We start from the raw sequence: 18,634 nt of genomic DNA on the forward strand, positions 1-18,634 counted from the left end.
CATGCGGGCTGTTAGCACATAGAGTAGCTGGTATGATACAGCGCTTAAAAACCCCACCACCCTGCAATCAAAACCTTGCCCTGCAAAAGCCAGAGGTGTGTCCCACAAAGGGGAACCCCAGGAGGCTGCTCAGGCGGGTGGCAGCTGCCGGCTGCCTGCTCTGTGCCCTGAACGCAGCCACCCGCTGCCCCAGCTCGGGGGGAAAAGGCAGGGAGAGCGCTAACTGTGTAACTACAAAATTGTTTGCTTTTTTTTCTTTTCTTTTTTCTTTGCTTCAGAAGATAAGAACAGTTGGAGAAGGATATGCTGTAGGGCCTCAGCAAAACGACTGCCAGGATTTGCTGTTTGAGGCTTTCATCCATCCAGTTTTAATCCAAATTAGTAGGAGCTTCAGAAAGGGATTCTGGCAAAGTCACAGTTGGAAAGATTTTCATCATTAATTCTGCCAAGCATATAAAAATACAATTAAAAAAAAGAGAAAGGGGGGTGGGATATAACAGTTCTTGGCGCAAACATGTTTTGGTTTGCTTTTAGAGTAAAAACAAAACCACAAAGAAAATCTATATTTAATTAAGAAATAGTCCATATCTTTGTCTTCTTTGGCATCTTTACCTAAGGCTACAAACGCTATTCTATGATTATTATAAAACTAATTCCTTACTGAAGTAGAAATTTTCTTTGCTCTATAAAGAGGCAAGGCGGCTGGGGGTGAGAGGGGAGGTCCCGCTTCCCTGGCCCCAGCAGCGCGGGGCCTGTGCGGTTTTTTTGGCAGGTCATTCCTGTAGCAAACAGCAGTAGTTATTGAGTTCAGCCCTGCAGCTTGTCAGGTCACTGCAGGGAACACCAGAACAGGGAGCGGGGCAGAACAACCGCAGGCAGCGCTTGGGCATATTCGCCCGATATGCACCAGCACATTCACCCCTGTCCGTACCAGCTGCGTCGGAGTTACAGGACTGAGCAGAGGCATTATCACGCTACTGACGAAGCTGCTTTCCAGTAACCACTATCGAAGAACCACCTATGGGTGCACACACATCACTGTGACAGCTCCTGTTGCAAGCCATGGAGAGTAAAACATAGAATCATAGAATCGTTTTGGTTAGAAAGGACCTTTAAGATCATCGAGTCCAACCATTAACCTAACACTGCCAAGTCCATCACTAAACCATATCCCTAAGCACCACATTTATCTGTCTTTTAAATACCTTCAGGGATGGTGACTCCACCACTTCCCTGGGCAGCCTGTTCCAATGCTTGATAACCCCTTCCGTGAAGAAATTTTTCCTGATATCCAATCTAAACCTCCCCTGGCACAACTTGAGGCTGTTTCCTCTTGTCCTATGACATGACATTTTGCAAATGCCAACTTTGACAAATATTTATTGATTAAGCACACCAGCTCCTTTTCTCATGTAATTTCATTACCTTTTTTCAGGGAGAGTTGTGTTAAGGAATGAGGTTCAAGCAAAGGCATACAAGTCCTCTCTGCCACATACACGTTTTGAAGAGAGAGTGGAAACTTCCCAAAACGTTCCTCAGTTGCTAGGGGTTTGTTTATTAGCAAGACAAAAGGTTCTCTCCAAGACAGGAGCGTGTGTCCTATGGTGCTGCTCATGATTCTGGTTATCCCAGTCTCTGCCACAACTGTTATTGCAATTAACACACTGCACCTGCCCTAGCACTTCTAATCTCAGGATCTCACAGCTTTATGCAAACAGGCTCAACACAAACCTGTAGAGCAGAACAATTTATAAAGGCATGAACTGCAGCCAGAGAAGCATCATTCCACCCATCACATATGTTCACATGAAGAACAGTACCGCAAGGCAATGGAGAAGACTGCCTGTGTGTAAGGACCTATCCTTCCAATTGAATAGATCCAACTGCTCACAGGATTTTATCCGCACGAACAAAAGCTATGTTTCATTTCTAGCCAAAAATCACAATATTTTTGAACCTTCCCTATTACTTATTAAGTATTTTCATAGCTAAATTTATCCTGTGCTGAAATTACCTGCTTGTGTTTCTTCTAGTGCTGCATTCAACAGAAAAAAAGATAGATCAAGAACTAGTCTTGCTCCAAAATGCAATCAATCATCAGCATAATTCCCAGTCTCCAGGGGAAATCTCTCCTGTCAGTCTCAGGATAAAGCAAAGACACTCTGGGCTGTCCAGTTGTAGCACTGAACATCCATCCTGAGTCACCACTCAGAGACATCCCATCTTTTGGGACAGACTCTTATAGAAGGAACTATTATAATTAATTCCTGCATGACAATTTTGCCAATGGTATCTCCTTATGGAGATGAGATTGTTTAGTTAGGAATTCTACATTTGATTAGAATTAATTACTTATCCCATCACATACAGTAACATGACCTGTTATTTTGCACTTTATTAGCGCAAAATTTATTAGAATGAATCCATGAAGAACAAGATTTTAATTAGAATTTTATACAGCAAGCGGCATTTTCACTAAAAAGTAATTTTTAAATAAAATCTAGTTTTGGAGAGAATTAAAACCATGATACTATGCAGTATTGACACCTTCAGAACGTAAGGGCTTTTTTATTTTAACCATTTTTATATAAAGCAGCAGAAATTTTGGATTAGACTCTCAGATCATCATTGGCAATCATTGTATCTTTGTACCAAAAAGTCTCTTTCCAGCACCCAGAAATTGAATGTTAATAAATTAACTTTGGGGGAATTTTAAATGAAGCAAAATGTCCTGCTCCTACGCAGTTGTACTCAAAATACTCCTTGCCAAACCATGCAGGGTCGAAGCCTCCTGTGCCTAGGTCTGCTGTGGGTTGCCAGAAATCTGCAATGTATCTCCCAGGCACTTCACTGAGTGTACAGATACCTAAGATCGCAACAGTGGCAGTAAGGACCGTAAGATCTCCTTCCTATCAGTGGATTTTTCCTTTCAGCTGCCCACCTCATTTTAAGCAACATACAAGAATTTAAAAAGATCTTACTTGGCAAACCTGTTGTTGAGGTCCAATACCCTTAAATGCAGCCAGACAGATTGTCCTTTCTGTGGGACCTTGGGTCTGATGGCCTGGCCTTTTAGCTAACAGAGAGATGACATCTCTTTTGAGTGGTGTCCTCCCCATCCATACGCTCAGGAAAGCTGTAACTGATTAGAGGCACTGTCCAAACTAACAGCAGCCACGACAGAAAACTATAATGAAAACAGTTGTGAGGATACATACATAAACAGAGATTTTTACAGTCCAATAAGAGAACATCAGAGAAATATATTTAAAAGGGTAGCATGGAGGCAGGTAAGATGGATTTCACTGTTTCAAATTATGTGATCACCAAAATCAATGACATAAGAGAACAAGGTTAAAAACCCACATTTTTTCCAAATAGCAAACAGAAGAGAAAGGCAGAGCGGGATACTGGCCTCTTCATTCTCCTGGGTACCCACAACTCTATTTTTTTTAGGAGCAGGGAAGAAGTTTCCAGACTGAAAAGACAGTCTTGTTCAACTCTGGACCTCAGTTTAAACTGCAGACCAAGCTAAACAGCAAAGAACGAATGCATTAAATTTTCCTTCTCAGCTTCTGTGAAGGGGTGGAAAAGAGTCAGAAAAGAGAAACATGGCGATGATGGGAGCTGAGCCAGCACAGAACAACCTTTGCCTTCTGGAGACTTCATCAGCCTCCTGTCAGCTAACCGCAGAACTGCTTGTTGGCCGACAGGGAAACCCGTAACCACTGCGTATCATCTGCTCCAGTCCTGCCCTCTCCCACAGGACATGTTTGTCTCTGGAAAACCTGTCGCCAGAGGATATTACAAAGTCACAGGGTCACCTTCTCTGTGTTGGAGCTGTCCTGGGGACAGTGGAAATAGCCATTAAGAAGAAATCCTAAAAAGCAGTGATAGAAGGAAAGAGAAGATTTAGAATTATTAAGGTGTTTCCTCCCTATAACTTCTTTACAGTTAACTGTAACACCAAAACAGCCCAAGAGAAAGCCCATACTTTATCTTCTTAGCAGTATTTTTCGCTATTTTTGGACAGGTGAGCCTTGACTGAGAACTCACAAAAATTTGACTGCCTACTACCAACTTCCATGTGTACCAATGACCCACTTATAAGTCACAACTCTGAGCTAAAATGCTACTCTAATGGAAAAAGAAGAGAAGCCAAACAGTTAAGGACTTCCACCACAGTCTTCCAGCCCTGTTGAACAGGTAGAGAGGAAGGAAGGATCCAACAAAACCAAACTTCAAGAGCAGCTGTTGAAGTGTCTGTACCTAGTGAGTGGAAGATGCTTTAGTGCATGGTACCAGCACAAAGTCCAGCACAGGTGTTGTGGAAACAAAAAGCCTGCTCTACTAGAGGAGATCCAGAGTTAGACATTGTCCCAATAAGAGACACCAGTTTCTTAGGTTGGTTCAAAGGGAGGACTGCTTTCTCCTTGAGATGTTCAGCAAGCCGACACACCTGCTTGACTCCTGTCATCAGAGTGATGAGGAGAAACTACCCAGTCTAAGTTTTCGTGAGTTGTTCTCATAGCTTGAGTAGAAGTGGAAAGTTCAGCCAAGACATTTATGTTCCTTCTAAAAAAGCTCTTTGTGTGCTTTTATTTGGGTCTTTTTGTTTTAAAGAGGAGATCAAGAAGCAGCAGGACCAGCACTGGCTGTAGCAGCAGCAACAAAAATCATGGTTAGAGTTTTTGTCTCCAGGTCCTGTTTCCGTATGGGCTCTCTGATGTTTCATGAGTTGAACTCATATTACAACCTTTCCCCTGGAAGAGATTAACTAGGTCTTTTTCTTCAACACCTCTGCCTATTTCAACAAAATTGTAGCTCCCTGTTATCCTCATCAAACCTTGATGTTTTGTCAAACTTGTTCAAACTGGCCACTAATTAAAAATAGTATTAGAGAGAGAGATAAGCATGTCGGGCACACAATATAGAGAAAATCTATTTCCATTATTTTTCTGCTTCCTCTTCCCATAGATATGTGGGAGGCTTGGCAGCTGGGAACACCCCCACCAGGTAAAGGGATTCTGTGAAAAGAGGGGGCTCTTTCCCTTTGTTGCCTCAACAAATCGCTCCCTACAGCAAGAGACAGCCTCTGCCCATATGACCTCACAGCCGTTTTCAGCTCCTCTCTCCATCCATTTTGCTGCAGCACAACAAAGCGCTCCAAAAATAATGTTTATTTTTGAAAACTGGAAAATGGCACAAACCACCCCAAAGGAGAGAATGACAACGGCATGAGTTCAGTGCGGGCTCGTGAACTGACCCTCCCTGCCAGGGACAGGAAACTGGAACCTCACGGAAAGAGACTGAATGGAACCAGATTGAACGAAAGCGCCAGAAACCGCGGCCATCGATGGCCAAATCCTGCCGAAAGGATAACTCGCCCGCCTGTCAGCCCTTCGCTAACAGAGAGCGCGAGGACTGTGTCACAGCTCTACAGCTACAAACACCTCCGCTTTGCAAGTCTGCGCATACAATAGCTGGAGCATGCACACGAAGTGAGGAGAAATTTAGAGATCAGAAGTATTTCCAAATGATAGCTTTAAAGTTGGGGATCAGCAGAGCTTGAACATCTGATTTCAATTCTGAACTATTTTTGATGAGCGGATGTTGATGCAGTACCCCAAATACACTTACAGTTTCTGTGCAAAATGGTATTCTTCAGTAATGATAGAGCTGTTATGTATGAACTGCTAAACAGAGGCCACACCACCGCTGCTGAATGGACTAAAAGTTGGGCCAGGCAGAGAAGAAATAAACTAAATCATTCTCTTTGAACAGACAGAGCCAGGTTTCCCACTACCTTACACCTTGTATAACCATTTAGATCATGTCTACGTAGGGTAACTTTTATGAAAATGAAGTTATAAATGCACAATAAATCCATCTAGAAAAATTCTTTGCCTATGAAGAACAGAAAGTAATTTTAATTTGTAAAGTAATAAAAGCTGAATGCCAAACTGTAATGCTAAAATTGAAGTCAGAAGTTACATGAAGACAGGTTTTCAGAAGCAGCAATTTTTTGATGTAATATTTCAAAGTGATCAATTCAAATTCTGCTTTTGAAAAATTTTCTGAGCTTTGATCTCACTCCAAGTTTAGCCCAGAACAACTATTACATGGCTGACATTAAAAGTCTCAAAACAAAGTGATTTATAATGGAAATACAGAAAATAAATCACTATTTCAGAACTTCCTAACACACCACAGATTAGATCCAGAAGGTCAGACAAAAGTTGTCACTGAGTATGTGAGCTCTCCCTGCTGCAGCTGAGGACCGCAACACATAGAAGAGCAAATTCAGCGAATGAACTCCATCAGATATACACAACAACTCGTGCCTTCCTAGGTATTATTGGTTCTTTGGAGAGGCACTTAAAGATTATAACCTACAGAGACTGTAACATGACCACAGTAACTTGCAGCAACTTGAGAAGCAAGGCTTTCTCTGGCCTGGATACATTCACCAACACCCTGCTGAAGAATATTTGACCATATTTGACCACCAAAATAAGAAGAGCCGTTAACATCCTGAATTAATGGGCTTAGTGGTTTTCAAATGAGGTATTTTTGTGATGGACATGGTGTGGGTTCAGCAAAGTTTGCCCTTTAACAAATACAGCTTCAATTTCAAAGATTTAATTAGGCTTAATACCATTAGGGAACCATTACTGATTTTATGCTGCTGTCGTTACTGCTTTAACTATCAGTTTCTGAACCAAAAATTGCAGACAGTTGGCTTGACCAAAAGTCAAGGTTTAGGAATGCAAAAGCAAATCCAAGGTACAGATGAGCTTCAGATGTGGACAGGCTTCACAGGATTTAATAAGCTCTCCAGAGTTTGTCAGGTCACAGAAGCTTTTTTTTCTTGGGGTGTGTGCACACACACATTTGTTTCTTTGTGGTTTTTGTTTGTTTCAAACACTGCTGGCCTCAGCCAGAGCAATCAGAATTCATACAAGCAGTTATTGCATGCAACAAAAAAAACTCACAACAATCTTTTCTGTTTTATTGTATACCATTTACAAAAAAAAAAAAAACAAATGGAAATGATCTTCTTAATAAGCAATCCTTGATGACCACCGTGTGTTTCTAAAACAGCCAGATGTTCACGGTTTAAGAAACCAAATAATACTACTACTTTTTTGTAAACGTTAATGGTGAAAGAACAATAATGATGGTTTTAGTCAATCATCATTAGTACTTGAAAGTACAACTATAAATTAAATAAGACTCAAAAAACTTGTACAATAAAATCCACTATAAACAAAGCTAATTAAAAAGAACTGCTCCCACCCTGTGTTGTGGGTTTCGTCTTGTTTTAAAATTAAAAGCAGTATTTATTTTTCTGAAGCATCCAAATGAATGTTCATATCCAGATGTCCTTACAAAGAAACATGATCTTCATTCTTTCCTCATTTTTTAATGTTTATATTATATTTTACTTCTGATTGTCTTTTTCTTCTTTGGCAATCCTCTTTGTCACACCACTGAAATACTTCTCACGGAATGAATTGTGTCCCCTGTATGGCATATATTGACCATCCAATAAGTAAGAATTCTGATCTTGATCCTGCATGGTATCAAAATGCAAGCATTAGGTTTTATGGTAGTATGTTCAGCATGTATTGCCATTGGTTTTCCTCCAGACTTTTTCAGACAATTACAAGGAAGAGTAAAGCTGGTTGTTTTGGTTTTTTTTTTACAATTTGATGGTAAACATTTAAGTCCTTAGATTTATTAAAGAATTCCAAAAACAGAATGCTAAGGTTTCCATAAGGATTCACAAGAACATATACATCCTACTGCAAAGTCTTAACATTTAACATATGCAATGGATTCTCATTTGACACTGATCAAATACAAGCTGTAAGCAGACAAGGGTTTTTTGCTCGTGTTTTTTTTTGTTTTGGTTTGTTTTTTTTTTTAATGTACTCATTCAAATTTTCATTATTCTATTCTGTACAGCAAAATGATTCAAATTGTCAGTACCAGACATTTGAAGTTTTAACAGTGCTGCATCACTGGAAATATCTCAGCTAACATCATCAGAATCCAACCCTTGCATGCATAAATGACAGCACAGGTACTATGTCACACAGACTTTTATAAAGGAAAATACAAAGCCTAGTTTCCGGAAAAAAATACCACCTGGAGAATTCAATCACTCAGAGGTTTGTGGAAGGCAGATACAAACAGAAGAGTAACACAGATAACTACTATGAGTTCCTACAGATACTGAAGCACTATCAGAAGATTTTTTCTTGTTTGATATTCACGTACTTCTGAAAGTTAAAGTTGACACAGTAAATCCCTACATATAATACCTAGTTGACATCAGCCAGGAACATAGTCTAGAAAATTGGCCCACTATACATACAAAGGTTTAGTTCATCGTGTCCTCTGGCTTTATACAATTAAGATACATGTCAACTAATGCTACCAATGCTCTAAGATAAACAATACATCAAACTTTAATCTGACCATTAAAGAAAACTGATGGCAACTTTTAAAAACCGTTTAACACTTATCACAGAATCATGTTAGTTTATTATATTAAATAGCAAGATGGAACCGAGATAAACAGCCTCACATAGAACAACTGAGTGTGCAAAGAGAAAATAAAAACAAGCATATATATGACAGAACTAAACCTCTGCTCCACTAAATGTTTCTTCTCAATGCATCCTCATTACTATAATTTTTTTCAGCAATGCAGCAACATACGGATTGGTTCATTACTTAAGTTTCAGTTCAGGGTTATTTGTTCATATTTGAAAATGAAGTTTTCAAAAAGTTTTCAAAACTGTTGAATGTTTTAGCATAAGTAGTAGGACCATGGAAGTAGATTTAAGTCAGTATTTTCATACATTACAAAAGCATTACAACGCAAGGATGAATTGAATTGTAGTGGACAATCTCCCCCTTCAACTCTTCTGTAATCTGTCCAGGCTTTCACCTAGCATGATCAACACCTCATCTTGCTTTGGATATCCAAATGTGCATTCTAAAGGAGTGAAACAAAAGGTTTTTCATCATAGAAAGATGTTTGTGTGCAGGTACAAGTGCCCTCTTCTGGACACAATGAGATATTCCTACAAAGAAGTTCTCGTCTGCTATCCTAGCAGATACCAGCCGCATTCCACTGGCTTAAATTAACTTGCTAAATGTTAAGTGCCATGTAGATATCCAACATGTAAAGCATGTACACCAGTAGCAGCAAACTAATTCTATTTAAATACTGCAATGTTGGAAAATAGCAGGAGAAAATGACCTAGTAAACCCACTGCAGACACAGTACTACTATCTGTTGTCTTTTGGTCACCTGTGAGAGACTGCCATCTCTAAGACCATTCTCAGGCTGATAATCTACAGGCTTTTTAACATGTTCATGGGAAAAAAAAATTACTATTGGCAGTGAGGAAACAAGGAGGATTTAAGACACACTCCTGTCACAGCCAGCCTTTACCCACTTCTCCAGGTCTCTACACAGGACCACTCTGAGGAAAAGAGCACTTATACTTCCCCTGAATGCACAGGTCAGTAATCCTTCTTTGACCTAAACATATATTTTTATACCTTTGGGATCTGTTTTAATGATAATTCTACATAATTTGCTTGTTTTGAGAAATGGATGAGATATTTGACCCTGAAAGATAATGATACATGGGTCATCAGTATTTTAACATAAAAATTAATCCCCACAACCTCTAAGAGGTCACACATCTGTACACCATTCATCTTGATTTCTTAAGTAACAAAATGCTGATTCAGGGTGAAGGGAGGAAGGAAGAAAGGAACTACCTCCCTCTACCCCCAAGCTGGTTAGGGCAAAGAGAGGATATGATATGCAAGAGAACAAACTTCAAGTTAAACACAGCTGTAAGTGAGGCATCTGCATACATCAAATGGAAACAGGCTCGGTGCATCACTCCACAACAGAATCCATTTTATAAATCCAGGCCTCATCAAAAGCTATGCCAATCATTGCTCGCTCAATGAGAGATCTGCAGTCAGGCACAGATTTCTTGGAGGAGCTTACAAAGCAAGCTCCTGGCCCACATCACAATAATTCCAGCTTAAGAGCTTCCATGCTCTACCTCTCCTCTGTACAGACATGACTGCCCAATAAAGATGGTAATTGCTTTAAAGAAAAACAACAGATTGAAAATTGCTTCTTAAAAAAGGGAAAAGAAAATAAGAAACCCTGAACTACCTGGAGATGCCACTCACTGTTGACATTTATTAGTCAAAACAGTTTTATGAGCAACAAGAGAACTGATCAAAGTAAAAGGAATTCTTGGATTTCAGAGACTAACGATTTCCGAACAAATTCTAACTCAGGGTATTTTATACCTACATGGGAAGCTGAATGGGTACAATCTGAACACTAGGGATAGGCTGCATTTAACACTACAGAGAGAAGTTGTCAAAAATCATCTTCACAAAACAATTTGTTGTGACTATTTGCACTAGACTTTGCCTGGGCATCAGGCACCAGCTTGCTTCAGTAAGGAAGCCAGTCAAACATCCTCAGTTAAGCTCTATCTTGAGTAGCATAAATTGGTAGAATAAGCACTCTAAGTATTTGGCAGGAATGTTTTGCAGTAAGAGAAGATCTCTTACGGAGGGTGTTAGTGGCAGTGTCAACTCTCCCTCAAGCGCATTAACTGTCCAGTGCAGTTACTATGGATGTTTTTTCCTTTCTCTTTTTTTTTTTTTAAAGAAGTTTAAATTCAGCGAATGGAGCTGAACCATAGTGTTTTAAGGGAGATAGTCTCTTTCCACCTCTGGAAGAGGAATGAGTACTGCTTGTGATACACAGCTGCATCTAGGGGTGAGTAGCTTTTTTCACTTATTTCCTTTGAAACAACTGTTCATATTTTTCAAGACATAAAGTTTGTAATTGGTTATGCAACACAAAACAGTGAGACTTCACAATAAATAATTTCCAAGACTGATCAGCAATGATCAGCTTACTTGGCACTAAGTCAGCTCTTTCCCCAGTCTGCCAGCACTACCAAGAAGACAAAGACTTCTTCCTTTATTTCTAAAAGTCAGAACTGAAGATGTTCGTTAATCCCTGGTCATTCTTTATCATCATCTTTGGTTCTCATTTTGAAAAATTTAAATTCTCAAAACAGCAGACTAATTGCAAACAACAGTTTATCACATAAAACTTTTGCTCTGAAATGTTTTACGACAACTTCTGTGACAAATGAAAACCAACAAAGCTCTTGTCGAAGTGCATGCTACCAAATTGCCTTTAGCTAATCTGAGTTTTCAACTCAACACTTACTTGTTCTAAAGACAACATGAAAAACGTGTCACAGATCTCCAATAAATAATGAAAGAGGTGGAAGAAAGAGGAGGAAGCTTAAAGATAACAAGAAAGGTTGTTTTTTCTTTAATTCTTGGCAAATATTAAGTGATATTCTAAAAGTTTTTATGAATCTAGCATGCCTCAGCTCAGCCTCAGGTTAATTACCCACATTCAGGTTTTGTTTAAAAAAATCTTACTAGTCTTATGATAGCTTCCTACCACTCTACATCTGGTGCTGGACAGTAGCTATAGAAACCACTTGTACTATGTTATACAGCTATAAACAACACCGAGCAATTTCCAAATCAGGGACAACAGGCTCATATCCAGGAACAGACACTGCCAAATTCAATAGGAAAAATTCTATACCAGTAACAACTCTGGAGTGACTGTGTGACGTGGAAATGCTGGACCCATTCGGCATGGTGGATATGTATGCCCAGTGCTCGAGTCCTTTTCATGGGCAGTCACATGCTCAGTTTGTTCTCCAGTCAAGCTTTCCATTTCATCTTGCTACATAATTTATAGGTGTCTCTCTTAGCCCTTGTCAATTACAGATCTCACCTCCAATATTTTTTAAGAAGTCCTGATTAGAAACTTCAGAACTAGGTAGCATTTACCAGCCAAATAGATACCATACATTTCTGTAAGGCAGCCAGCAAAGGAATGAAACAAGTTTTTTAAGGCTTTTGAAAAATGAACTTGCACAATGGAAGGTATATTTTCACTTGATTCGGGCTGGAAGAATTGGTTCAAACCTCCTCTGACCTAAAGCAGAAGACTGGACTCCTACTAGATCACAGTTGACAGACATTACAACACGAATCTACTTGGCCAACAGCTTCTCATTCTTGCACTCTATTTCAGTTCTTATATATGAATGCCTACAGTCTTCGAAGAGCTGAACTTGTGTTTTTACTGCTTAAAAAAAACCTCCCTTCACAGTTCAATGAGGGTAGACTCACACACAGTCCTGCCCGCTGTAATATCAATTAGAAGTTTTATTTCAAGTTTAGAGAGCTATTGGGGAGATCCATATCCATTTAACACCAGAAAGAAGGGACACTAATGTCCATAGAAAGAAGTAATACATCAGGCTAGTAAGCTCTCACCTCGTATCACTTCTGTTTTGTTCCTCTCCTGTTCCACACTTCTGTTCTTCACTTCTCTAATTCTTCACTTCTCTAATTCTTCTGCCTTCAGAGTTTTAGAAGACTAGAAGTCACTAGCTGGCTACTGCTAGCTGCCCTCTACAATAACTGCCTTCATTCACTTTTATTATTATCACTATAATTTAAGACTGGGGAGGAGGAGAGTTGCTAATGACCACCACGGCTGTCCAAAAAGGCCTTAAGTGTTAAGAAACAAACAACTCTTCTGCTCATATTGTGCACATGCTGGAAAAGTCTATTCATATCAACACTATGTTCAGTAAGAAATCTTTTTCCAGTTGGCACGATTTCATCACAAAATTAAATAGAACAGACTGGATGCTTACAAGACAGTGAGTTATATACCACCTTTTGTGATGTTTTTAATCCAATATTTATGATCTTTATGCTTATGATTAATTATGATAGATCAATACTTCAGCTAGACACATTCACTTTGGTCTCCTTTATATTAAAAGTACAATCAAATTGCACCACCAGTTTCACGTTCAGTAACTGACTGAATTCATCTCCAGTTAAGATCTGAGAGTGTTAATAGTGAAATCAAACTTGCCGTGAAATCTGCAATTCATCATTGGTGGCAAACACCAAGGAAACCGAAGGACTGCATAATGACACTACATGATGTGTAAAACTTCTTAGCCACTTGCAAGTACTATACTAAGCTGAACTAAAAGGCATTTGAGAGTGCCTGTTACAAACCAGTACAGTAAAGCAGACAGGAACTGTCTGGAAACATAAATGCTTGTATATTCATAAAAATTCACTCTTTCATTTGGGAAAAAGAAAAATGGCCACAGCTCCAACTATTGAATTTTATGATCACATCTAGTGAGTCAGAAGTATCCAATTCAAAGGTTGTTCAAGATATTAAAGACAGGAAAAAACATGTCCCAGGTAACGGACACTGGGGTGGAGAAATCTTAGATAATAGACACCAAACAACATAGACCCTAAACCAAGCAGGCACTAGCTAAGGAGTCAGTACGTATTTTGTTATTTGGACAAGTTTTGCATCATCAGAAACAGTACATGGGTTATGGTATCTTTAAATTATCTAAAAGACATCTGAAGTCCTGAGTGTAAGCACCTGCACGGTTTTATCTAAGCAGTAAGCCTGCCAACTAGACTCAGGTGCTCAGAGTTAAACATTTCCAGACATGAACCTGCCAAAGCATGTACTGAAGAACAGGTGATGCACAAAACAAGAATAACAAATGATGGAAGTCTATTCACAGAACAGTGGATACATTTTTTTAAAACACAACATGTTATCTTACAGCACTGGCAATAATAAAACTCCTGCAAAAAACCTCCATGAACACTTGAGACACATGTCAAAATCTTTCCTAATTTATCCTCTCGGTTCACTACTGGTGAAGTTGGCAGCTCTGGCTTTGAACTCCACATACAGTGTTTTAAAAAAATTCAGGTGTTGCTTGGGAATCTCAGTCATCATTAGCATTATCAATGCAGTACTGAAACCCTGCTGTGTTATTGGTGCAAGCACCATGCAGACACAGCAGTCTGACTGTATCACCTGTCAGTTAAAATAGCTCTTCCAACCAACAAGGAATGTACTAAAAACACTTGCTCACTCCTTGCATGTGTTTTCATTAAGAATTTGCTTCACCTTCATCTAGCATCTCTTTTAACAGCATTAGGTGCGAGAAGCAGCAAGAACAGAAAAGAGATCTGAATGCAATACTCCCTGGTCTCAGTGCCTCAGGAGAGGCACTTAGCACGTCCCAAAACAAAAACGTGCTTCACTGTACTTATGTCACAGCTACATATTATTTCAAAAAGCTAAAAAAGTACCACTCTAAAAACAAAGTAACAGAACTGAATATGGTTTACCTGTACTGCCAGACCCGCAAAGGCATTTAGTATTTACTTGGGCACCAAACTGCACTTTGGAATCAATGGGAATTTAGGCATCTAGGTATCTCTGTGGATGGGGTTCACAGAGTTCAGTTTTCCAAGAATAGCGTATGCAACTTTCACAAGTAACTGTAAGTTCAAAGATCTCTTTCACACTATTAAGCAGCTTGCTCAGAATGAAAAGTTTATCAAAAACTGAGGAGAAAAAGACCAAAACCAGAATGGTCCCTTAAATCACTATCCAATTTATTTTAAAGAAATGTGTGGCAATTTTACAAAAGCTCTAACTCTCATAATAAAAAACTCCAGTGTGACAGAAATAAGGATCAAATGCTGAATAGCCCAAACTTTTCATGAACGCAACAGCTACTCTTTTACACAATATAATCAAGAATTCAAGCTTACTTTGAATTCTTCCACCTTTTCCATGGTTATCAGGCGCCTTGATGTGTGGCTGGAAAGCATCTGCTCACAGTTGCTAATAAGTTTCAGGCACGGGTGGCGGGGAATGATCTCTTCTGTATATCTGAAAGAAATAAACATTCATAGAGCTGTAAGCTCATGAACTGGAACACTTGCATCTGAAACAAAACTCATACAGATTCTTCACAAAATGGCTTACACTAGAAAGTTGCTATGCATTTTAATCTGATTAAAGAAATTCAGGTATTGGTGCTCCAGAGTTTTTACATCATATATTCCAACCATCTTGTGACATAAAATGTGTAGAATAAATTAAAACTTCAGAGCAAAGACACCCACACACACATTTTCTACATGTATTTACATGATGTTAATATATGCACACAGGCCTGCCCGTATCATTTCAAGTAGAAAATATCCCAGCCAGTCAGAAGTAACAACTTATCCAATTAGGAGCTGTGATTTTAAAAATGTATTCCACATTCAACATACATAAAGTTGCAGGAACAAGAGACTTAACTCTGGCTCCCTAAAAGGAGACCATTACACTTCAATTACAAGTTGTATTAAACCAGCTCTTACTAGACAGTGACATTCCTGGACTTCAGAATTTGGTGTTACAAATGTATCACATTGTAATTACTTGTTCTAAAGGGCAGGAAAAAAATCCATTATCTTTTAACATGGATGGTAGCAACACTGGCTTGCAATTAAATCCTGTCTATAGAAGCAAGCAGCTACAGTGCTTTAAAAGCCCCCTGTCTCATAAGCATACTATTTTCTATAGAAACAGTTTTCTCTACATTTCTTTCAATCCTCCTGTTTCTCCAAATGCTGAAAGAGGAATTTAAGAATTTAAGAGCTTTGCATGGGACTAGAAGAGCAAGAAGTATTGCCCTAGCCAATAAGATAAATATGAGATCATCTATCATTCCTATATACTGAAATAGAGATCTGCCATTTAGTCTTAGTTTTTGTAATAAGCTTTTCTGTGATAGTTACTACAACAGAATACAGAAGAAGTCAGACATTAAAAAGCAGAACTAAACAACTTTCACACCTATCACTTGAACTTAAAAGATACAAAGGAGGAGCTTCATATTTTTCCTGTAAAGAGGTGGATTTTCTGAATGCACTTGACAAAGTAAATGTATTGTTCTGGGAGGAAGAGAACTCAAATCCAACACAACTCAAAATAGAATCCATCTGGGTGCTGATGGAAATCTTGACATTTCTTAAAGATAACAGTGAGCTGTTAAACAAGTAAGACAATACCAAATACAGACTTGTAAACAGGAAAAAACCCAAACAGCACTACCTCTTTGAATGGCTCCAAAACGTCCAGATTGCAAAACAACATTTCAGTCACTTCTCATGTGTGAAAACAAGTCACCAGTTCTGCTAGGTGAAGTCAGAACATGCTTTTGACTAAGGAGAATCAAAGTAATTCACAATTGTTTTTGCTGTTACACATGACTTTTGATGTCTCTAGTATCACCGAACTCTGTAACAAAGGTAGGCACTCTGCCACAAGATCTTAAAAGTTTCTCTTTATAACCATAGAATCATAGAATGTTAGGGGTTGGAAGGGACCTCTGGAGATCATCAAGTCCAACCCCCCTGCCAGAGCAGGACCAATCTAGGACAGGTTACACAGGAACGCATCCAGACGGGTCTTGAAAGTCTCCAGAGAAGGAGACTCCACAGCCTCTCTGGGGAGCTTGTTCCAGTGCTCTGTAACCCTTACAGTAAAGAAGTTCCTCCTCATGTTGAGGTTCAACTTCCTGTGCTCTAGCTTGCATCCATTGCCCCTTGTCCTATCGCAGGGCACAAGTGAAAAGAGGTTGCGCCTTTCCTCTTGACACCCAGCCCTCATATATTTATACACATTAATCAGATCCCCTCTAAGTCTTCTCTTCTCCAGACTAAAAAGCCCCAGGTCTCTCAACCTTTCCTCATAAGGCAGGTGTTCCAGTCCCTTAATCATCCTCATAGCCCTCTGTTGGACTCTCTTCAGTAGATCTCTGTCCCTCTTGAACTGGGGAGCCCAGAACTGAACGCAGTACTCCAGGTGAGGTCTCACCAGGGTAGAGTAGAGGGGGAGGAGGACCTACCTCGATCTGCTGGACACACTCTTCTTAATGCACCCCAGGATCCCTTTGGCCTTCTTGGCCACAAGGGCACACTGCTGTCCCATGGATAACTTGTTGTCCACCAGGACACCAAGGTCCTTCTCCACGGAGCTGCTCTCTAGCAGATCGCCTCCTAACCTGTACTGGTGCATTTTATTACTCCTTCCCAGGTGCAGGACTCTGCACTTATTCTTGTTGAACCTCATTAGGTTCCTCTTTGCCCAGCTCTCCAGTCTGTCCAAATCACGCTGAATGGCCACACAGCCTTCAGGTGTATCAGCCAAACCTCCCAGCTTCGTATCATCAGCAAACTTGCTGAGAAGACACTCTGTCCCTTCATCAAGGTCGTTGATGAAGATGTTGAACAGCACTGGACCCAGCACTGATCCTTGGGGGACTCCACTAGTTACAGGTCTCCAGCTGGACTTGGCACCATTGATTACCACTCTTTGGGCTCTATTGTGTAGCTAGTTCTTAATCCATCTCACTGTCTGTTCTTCTACCTCACACTTCCTGAGTTTGCTCACGAGGATGTCATGGGAAACTGTGTCAAACGCCTTGCTAAGGTCAAGGTAGACTACATCCACTGGTCTCCCTGCATCTACCCATTCAGTCATGATATCATAGAATGCTATCAGGTTAGTCAAGCATGATTTCCCCTTGGTAAATCCATGCTGACTACTCCCGATAACCTTCTTCTCTTCCATGTGCTTAGAGATGACCTCCAGAATGAGCCGCTCCATCATTTTTCCAGGGATGGAGGGGAGGCTGACTGGTCTGTAGTTTGCTGGATCTTCCTTCTTGCCTTTTTTGAAGACTGGAGTGACCATATAAAAGCCTGACTACAAAGGAATTAAAAGAATTCAGACTCAACAATGATTTCAATGTCAGATTGAAAGCATAAACTTTGGAGGGAGAGGGAGAGATCATTATCACTTTGTTAAAAAGCCTTGTCTGTTAGCATTAATGCGTATATTTGTACATTCTTGCAGACAATACTCAGAACATTATCAAATAAGAAACATAGTAGAAGTGGTTTTAACAGACATCCATTTTAATCCAGTTTTGTTTTTAATTTAAGGAAATACAGACGGATCTCAAATAACACATGAACCTGATGGCAGGTGTTGCCAAGGGATATTTGATAGCACAACATATTAGTAGACAGTATCTTATCTTCTCCCCACATACTTGCTTTAATGTTTGTTCCTGTGTTCATCATTACAGCTGAAAATAAAGTGACTATACTAATATTCTGTGCTAATACAGTGAATTCAGCATTCCAACCTTCAGTGAATAAAGTCAATTCATAGTAGTATGTACAAATCTACTTTTTAAGAGGCAACCCAACTAGAGCTTGAGAGACCTGACCTCTCCAAAACAGCAACTAAAGTAGAACCAGAATGTGCAGTTCATGGTTATCTAATACTGCTGCACTGAGGAAGAATGCTCTTACCAATGTTCAATGAGCAGACAAAAAGCTCTGGTATCTTGACAAACAGAATAAACTCAGTAATTCCAAACAGAGTTTATTGACATGGAAATCTAAGAATTCACAACCACACACAGTCTGTCAGGGTTCAGCATGTATAAGACAGACATTTTGAACAATTAACTATAATACTCTTAATGGCATTCACTGTTTTGTTTGTGAATAGTCTTACAAGAAAAAAGCCTAAGATACCAATTCTATCATTAAA

At 39.6% G+C, this 18,634-nt stretch overlaps 1 protein-coding gene across 2 annotated transcripts in view; it reads right to left on the reverse strand.

Moving 5' to 3' along the window:
- Positions 1-6,991: 6,991 nt before the first annotated feature.
- The window catches only part of TRMT11 (tRNA methyltransferase 11 homolog), a 31,344-nt gene continuing 19,701 nt past the window's right edge, over positions 6,992-18,634 (reverse strand). Inside the window, exons 12-13 of one of the 2 annotated variants that reach the window (XM_068405578.1) lie at positions 14,785-14,905; positions 6,992-7,576 (exon numbers count right to left, since the gene is read on the reverse strand). In XM_068405578.1, the coding sequence (XP_068261679.1) occupies positions 7,445-7,576; positions 14,785-14,905 (253 nt within the window). In that variant the 3' untranslated portion in view covers positions 6,992-7,444. Of the gene's footprint in view, positions 7,577-8,924; positions 9,011-14,784; positions 14,906-18,634 lie in introns of those variants that run through there. The other variant, XM_068405588.1, reaches the window with a different exon arrangement.

This window comes from Nyctibius grandis, chromosome 1 (genome assembly GCF_013368605.1).
Source record: "Nyctibius grandis isolate bNycGra1 chromosome 1, bNycGra1.pri, whole genome shotgun sequence".
In the NCBI taxonomy this organism is placed as follows: domain Eukaryota; kingdom Metazoa; phylum Chordata; class Aves; order Nyctibiiformes; family Nyctibiidae; genus Nyctibius; species Nyctibius grandis.